General features: G+C 44.5%; 1 protein-coding gene across 1 annotated transcript in view; it reads left to right on the top strand.

The window, feature by feature from the left end:
• Nucleotides 1–7,212, top strand: part of slc9a6a (solute carrier family 9 member A6a) — a 30,412-nt gene extending 23,200 nt beyond the window's left edge. The window contains exons 15-16 of the mRNA XM_079524012.1: nt 1,150–1,255; nt 3,018–7,212. Of these exons, the coding sequence (XP_079380138.1) occupies nt 1,150–1,255; nt 3,018–3,302 (391 nt within the window). The 3' untranslated portion in view covers nt 3,303–7,212. The remainder of the gene's footprint in view (nt 1–1,149; nt 1,256–3,017) is intronic.
• Nucleotides 7,213–7,957: the final 745 nt, after the last annotated feature.

Here is a 7,957-nt window from a genome sequence, read left to right on the forward strand (position 1 = left end):
CGGTCAGCTTTTTCCACCGCCGAGCGAGACAACAACAACCGGTCATGATACCACACACAGCAGTTTTTCACAGTAACATGCGATTACGGATATTTGGATCTTCAAAGTAAGTGTTACGCGCGATAAAACCTTGGCAATATGCTATCGAGGGATTAATTAATGCTGGCGGTAAATGTATTAATCCAGAGCGATTTACATTAAGCAAGAACAAAAAGCATGGCAATACATCACATACATAAAAAGTAAGCTAAGAACGTAACTGTGGAATATCTATATAATGAAACTACATATAAACTATACATACTATACTATACACGTACTATAAAGTGCTATGACTACATAAAAATGCAATTCTGGTGCTGTCTACGTAACATGCTATAAGTCTGTATAAAATGATATCTAAGTCTACATGAAGTGCTTTTATCTAAGGGGCAAGTGCTTAAATATGTATTGACATTTTCACCAAAGGACAATTACACGATAAGCACATACACAGAAAACAAAAAAAGTTAAAATAAATACAAATAAACGTAAAGACAAACAAAGACCATAACAACAAAAACAAACAAAGGAACATTTGTGTTGAGTAGGGCCGTTATATCACCTGGATACTACTGAATTACCAGTACAATTTTTACATCATTCATGCTATGGGCTGCAAATCCCAAACATTGCTCTATCCTATATTGAGGCTTAGTATTTTGAGTCTAATATATTCAGCTGTCACCCCTAAAGGTGGTTGCACACTGGACGCGTTTTTCGGAAAACCCGATGGAGAAACGCAGCTAAAAATCCGAAAAAACACGCTCGGTGTGTGGGGGACCTTTACATTGTGACTGAAGGCAATGAAAGGACTCTCTGCTGATGTACTTCACCGTTGCAGACAACAGAGGGCGCACAAACTACAACCCCTAAAATCCACAGATTGCTTTGTGTGGGCAGTGTAGTATTCCATTCAGTTTACTTTTTTTATGGATTTGATCTGGAAACTATAAGAATCACAAGAGATAAGAATATTGATGAGACATTTCTACTACCAGTTTGGTCATTTTTTTTAATGCACGTTTCTGATGACTCACTCCAGCGTCCCACTCCCTCACAAAGCTCTTTTCACTGTAGACGTTCCTTGACTCTAGCCCCCTCCTCCAGTTACCTGAAGCCCATCCTGACACACAGTGGCCCCCCTCTCACGGCCGTCATGCCCGCCTGCTGTGGACCCCTAGCCCGCTGCCTCACCAGCCCGCAGGCCTACGAGGTTAGACACTGAATCAAAAACCACAACATTTCAATCGAACTGATCTTTGTACTTGATTATAAGCGATTGACCATCCGGTCCGGGCCATACCAAAGACAAATGGGACCCAGTGCCTCCCTGCTTCGCACTCGGCATCAAGGGTCGGATTGGGGGTAAGTCCCTGCGACATACTAGCGTCATGTCCAGGGGGTGTACTTGTACATCAAGCTGCCTCACGCTACAGAAACAGGAGATAGGCTCCTGCCCTATGGGCCTCATGGCTCGGCAAGGCTCGCTAATAGCGGATCCACACTCTCACGACGTGTCGTGTTGCGGGCTTGTAGGTCGACGAGCGATGTTTTTTGCACAATTCCGTTGTATAACACAGTGCAAAACTGCTGGTTTTGTGGTGAATCAAACTATTTAGTTCTATTAGCATTTTCCACGTCGATTTGCATGTAAGAAAGAAACAAGACATGATCACATAGTGATATTTGTCAGGTGAAATAAGTCTCCATTGTGTCCCTGTCCCCCCCCCCCCCCCATATTACATATTAGTATGATTATTATTTTAGTTATGTGTATGTTTGTGTATCGCAACCTCGCGCCTCATGGCCGCTGTTTGCGTGTGTTCTCCCCCCCCCCCCTGCGGCGTGTGCTTAATTTGCCCAACCCCGTCACCCCGTGCTGTGAGGGTGAGCATGCTTCTCTGCTGCGTTGCTTTCTGTCTGCAGCCTGCGTGGCTGCCAGGGATATTTGCCTCTCCCCTTCCCATTGGCCAGAGGACGGCAGCTTTGCCGTTGCTTGGTGTCCCATTGGCCAGAGGAGCCAATCAGGCTAGGCCCGTCAGTATGACTAGGCCGGGGCTAGAACAGGTCGTCTAGTTTTCATGAGCTTTTCACCTGACAAACGCACTTCTTCTTATTCAAATCAAATCAAAAAGTAGCTTAAGGGTGCGGTCACACCGAACCTTGGTTCTGCCTATGCGGGGGGGATTCTGCCAATGCTAATACAATGCTCTGTTCCCATTGAAAAGCAGAATCTGCCACGTACTGTAGGCAGAATTCAGATGTGGTATTACCACACCCAGTAATTAGATAATCAATAGTTGCAGCCCTGGATCTTAGAGTTATAGAATTAATGCACAATAAGGGATCGCTGCATGATGGTGTCAATTAAAAAATACATTAGAGTAGATAAACCTACTTGCCTTGATTACTGTCACTTGCCGGCTGGGGAGAATTTTGTTTGAGGGGCTTTGTTTTTAGTGTTGAAATGTTAAGCTAGTGTTATATGCAGACATTATTTATGTCCAAATAGGAGGTCCGTACAATGGACAGACAAGACACACTAAGGCTTCACGCACACCTGCACAACAGATTGTGGTATAGCTGCTGCATGAGACTTGTTGACTGATGCAAGCTCGCAATTCATTTCCAATGGGAGTCACATGGTTTGACACAACATTTTTGTGGTATGAGGGGGAGGGGGGCAGTCGAAACACAGCCAAAAGCCGTACAACAAAAATGTGTCAAACCATGTGACTTCCATTGGAAATGCATTGGGACGGCCATGACACTTACCCTTTGTTTACATCTAGCATCCAACAATGTTGTATGCTAGATGTGAAGGTGTGAGTGAGGCCTAAGACCAACACACGCACATTTACAGGCCATACCAGCAGCACAAAAGAACAAGCAGAACATACACATAAGACCGTTTTCTCTCCTCTCTCCCTCTCCATTTCCAAACCCCTGTCTGCCCCGCCCGCCCGCCCACCCAGAATGAATGCCAGCTGAAAGACGACGACTCGGACCTCATCCTGTCGGACGGCGACATCAACCTGACCTACGGCGACCTCACGGTCAGCACGGACGCCACGGGCGCCCACACCACCGCCAACGCCGCCGGCGGTAGCCGGCTGGCGAACTCCACCACGGCGGAGGACCTGGACCGGGAGCTGACGTACGGCGACAGCGAGCTGGTGATGCGGGGCACGCGCCTGGTGCTGCCCATGGACGACTCCGAGCCGCCCTTCTCAGACCCCCACCACCGCTTGCGGAAGTAGAGAAGCTAACGTCCTCGGTGGCCCCCCAGACCACCTCCTCCTCCTCCTCCTCCCTCCCAACAGGACCACTTGCCCAGCCAGCACGCGGAGAAGAAAACTGATCTAAAAAGACTAGTCTGACACTCTGTTTCCCCCTCTTATTCCGTTCGCACCTTGCCTCATCCCTACTTCTGTTTGTCGGTACCTTTGCAATCATCCCTACTTTCTTTCCAGCCGTTATTTCTGTCTTTATTTTTATCACTTCTTCACACACTAATTTTCTCCGTTTTCATTCCCTCTAGTGGATAATAATCATTGCTCTCTACCTCATACGTTTCTACATAACACTTTGCCATCTGGCATCACTGTAATGCATGTCTATTGTTCGGTTGGTTTTATTTTTTAATTTGTTTTGTTTTTTCCACAAGTTTAACGCCACAAGTTTAACACCGGACAGTGTGGCAATCACTTTTAACAGTAGCATTGCATAAAAGTTTAGAAGCATGCATTAGTCTATATAAATGCCGTCAAAGTACCTGCTATACCAAACTCTAGTTAAATTAGTCTTGTTTATTATCACACGAGTACTATACTTTTGATGTGCATGCAAAAGAGGACACTTCCGTTATTTTATATGCGTGGTGGGAGGTCGAGGGGTTTTTCGGCACCGGGTCTGACCCTGAATGTGGCTGCCTATATGTTTTGTCAGACAGCGAGACCAGAGTCTTGCAGACCCGGTGGCTGAGCATAACTGTAAATTAGGTTACAATCAAGTGCCTGCCCGGCTGTAGTTTTTAAAGCCTGGCAACTCATCCTGGACCCAGCTCTGTTGAGCAGAGGTGCAGCGTTTCAGGATGGGCCGCCACGCTGGTGGTAGATTCTCTCCTCAAAACGGACTCCTCCGTCCATATACACAGTTGGAGGCCATCGATATTGTCCTTTTCTTTTTGCTGAGGTTTGCGTGATCTGCGCAAAAGGACAGTTAACCCATTTTGGGCGGGAACCCCTTTTGGTGTTTTAAACATTGTTATAATTTAGCTATTGAAAAATAGCAGATCTACAAGCTCATAGCGCGCCACCGAGTGGCGCGCTACGAGCTTGTAGGTCTGCTATTTTTGAAAAATCGTGAAAATATTTATTTCAGAAAACTGGAGGATTTAGAAGGATTTTTTTTAATTTTGAGGTCAGGCCTAAATGGGTCAAATGATAAGGGACAATATCGGTGGCACCCAACTGTAGGTAGCATCCTACTCCCTTCGGCATAGGGGCCAGTGCTGTTCGTCTGTGTAGCTTGTGACCCCCCCGGCAGTGTGAGCTTTTTTGGATATCCTCCCAATGACCTTTGACTGTGACCTAGAGAGGGAATTTTACACCTTTATTTTAGAACCTGATGTCGCTCACAGCAGAATGAAGGGCTGTCATTTTTGATTACGAGATCCAGTCTGTTAACCCATTTTGGGCGGGAACCCCTTTTGGTGTTAGCATTATGTTATGCTTTAGCTATTGAAAAATAGCAGATCTACAAGCTCGTAGGTCTGCTATTTTTGAAAAATCGAAGAAAGACATAGAAACAGCTTTTTCAGAAAACTGTCAGGATGTAGAAGACATTTTTAGAACCTGATCTCAGGTCAAAATGGGTTAACGATGAAAACTGGTGCCACTTTTGTCCTACATTTGACATTTTGTGAAGGAAAAAAAAAATGCAGATAATGACACATTTTCTATACTTTTTTGCAACATTTGCTTTAGTACCATAGGCTCAATCCCCATATTTAGCATTGTGTGTACATTTTGATACATTATTATTATAGCACTATATTTGTGAATGTCCAGAGTTGCGATATCAGATGTTTCTCATGAATTGATATCTGAAAGTCACATTTTTGGATATATGGGTTTGATATTGCTGAATACTGTACTTGCAGTAGTACCATGTTTGCATGTTTATTTGTGGGTATGATTTCAAAAAGTTTGAACAATGTCCATCTACGTGTTATTTGATTGATACACATTGTTAGGAAACGTTAAAACGTAACGGAAATCGTTATGTGCAACAGGCAAGCCTGTAGCTAAACGTTTTTTGTTTTTTGCTAATGGCTATGAATTTACGTGCAATTTACCTTTTAGTGCAACTACTGCCACAGGTACTATAGGGTACATAAGCATCTGTGGTTGCCATATTAGCCCCACCATGCACAGCCAAGGCCTGCTTTTGATTCCTACGAGGTTCAGCTGGGTCAATAGCTAAGACAGTAGGTCAACACGATTTTGGTCTAAGAACAGGGTCCTAATTTAAATGCGAGCCAGATCAATTATTGTTGCACACCCATGTGCTCGCGGATATATTATTGCTATGTTGTTGATGTTACATATATAGATATAAATATTAGTCTTTACTCCGCCGTCTTGTGACACTCCATGGGGCCCACTACGTACGTGGTGGTCGGCGGGGGCCCAAGGAGAACAGAAGGTTGGGTGTTTCAGGGTGCAGAAGCGAGAGTCAGCTGTTAATGTAGCTTAACTGGGAAGCGCTGACAGGTCTGTCGCCCCCAGCAACGCAGTGTTGATGCAGACGGAAGCAGAGAGAGTGCCATTACACAACAACAACACAGCAGCACATCATGATAAGGAAGGGTGGTGTTGGTATTATAGCATATATGGAGGGGAAGTAAACAAGCTTCCTTGAATGTGGATAGCGTTGATGGGGGGGAGAAGGGGGGGGCTTTTTACAGAAGAGTGAATGGAATTAGAAAATGTTGGTGGAGGAAGAGATGGTTTAGAAAGCTTTTGTGTACGGGGTGTGGGGGTGGAAGGAGGAGTGGAATAGTTCAAATAGCTTTGCCTTCCACAGTGACATCTTCTGCTGTGCAGGAACTTCTTATAGAGTACCCCACTATTTGTTTTGTTTTTCTCATGAGGCATGCCTCTTGACATCACCTTGTACGGGAATATTCTTTCCCTGACTTTTATACTTTTTTTTTTGCTTTGTTATATTTTATTATGTGGAAAAGGGAACTGATGAAGAAGCATTTGCACTTGTCATTTGACAATTGTTTGGATTATTTTTTTAGTTTACGTTTGATTGTATATCACGATACTGATCATTTAACAGCTGCTTTGGGATTTTCCCTTTGTGTTGGAAGGAGGGGGGGGTTGGGGGGGGGGGGCTGTGAATTCAGGGAATGGAACGGTGTATTCATCAAGAAACTCAGTTTGAATTGACAGTTGATCAATTATTGTTCTCTTATATACTTTATCTGCAAAACAAGTGTTTCCATTTCGCAATGGAAGTTGGGATAATAGAAAAATCCCCTGTCGTATCACTGTCATTCAGGTCATCGCTGTGTATGTTAACAGACTACTTAGAATGCTATATCGCCGTGACCTACAGTATACAGAGCATGAACCAGTCTACATTCATCTTCATTGGTCTTGGGGAGATAAAAAAAAAAAAAGAAAGAGAACCTCAAACCGGAATCGTGCACCGCTCGCTATTCCTTGACCGACACATTAACCAATGTGAACTCTGCAAAAGGCCCCATATAGGTCTCTACGTATTTTGCCTGTACTGCTCTGCCAGTATGTGTTCTTTCTCTGTACGTTGAATGGTACCTTGTGACTGGCTTTTGATCATCGGATATCATGTCTGTTAATTAGCTGACCAAAGGGGCTTGCTGTGCTCTTGTGTTTCAAGACAGTCCACTGTCTTTATACTGCAAATTGTCTGCGTCTGCGTTTGTGCACGAATGTTGCGGGTGTACGTTTCTGTGTGTGTGCGTGTGTGTGTGTGTGTGTGCCAGAGAGGGGAGATGCAGTATTGTCTCTTATCCCCAGTGTTGCCGGTACTGACTGTTTACATCTGTGTAAATATACCTGTTCATGTCCGTGCAACAGTCAATAAACGAAAAGCCTGTGCTTTTGATTAAAATTCCTTCGTGTAATGCCTCCGTCATTTACCTCCACAGGCAGCAGACCCACCATTTGAACCAGGATGTAAGTGACGATTGAGGCATCAAATGTTGTGCGTCACATAAGTTGTCGATTGCAAATGAATATGAAGATCACTTTCAAAATACGTCCTGGTGAATGTCCTATTTGATGCTCGTTGCATTGCCCCAAGTAATGAACCCCAACAATCTGGTGCTTCACAAAGGTCAAAATTTAACCCTTTACTACTTGATCCAGGTCTGTTTTTGTAGCATCAGATGCATGGCTGTGGGAAGATATTTACAGTAGGAGGTGCGCCTACTGTAAATGCGTGTGCACGCGCCTCGTGCATGCGCATTTTCACGCGGAAAAGTGGCTTGAACTTTCCCTCTCCATGCATGAGCAAAATAACACGGGCAATTAACCAGGATAAAGGCGCCGATACTGTGGTTCTGATTACAATTATTATTATTTTCCCCTTCTGTCCGAGGGGGGGCTGTGCCTGGGGGGAGGGGGTGCTCCAGCCCCCCCAGCACCCCTACTTCCCTCAGCCATGAGCAGATGTCTGGGTGTGATGTGAGAAAGTAACTTGCTGTACTCTACATAGTTACAATTGCACTATATAGCTCCTAGCCTGTAAATTAACGACTTGTTGCTGAAGAAAAAAAACAAAATCCCATTTGAATACCATTCATATGACATGATAAATTGTCACACGTCTCTCCAGGGAATGGAAATGGAGGCAGCTC

This window comes from Electrona antarctica, assembly GCF_951216825.1.
Source record: "Electrona antarctica genome assembly, chromosome: 1".
Lineage (NCBI taxonomy): Eukaryota > Metazoa > Chordata > Actinopteri > Myctophiformes > Myctophidae > Electrona > Electrona antarctica.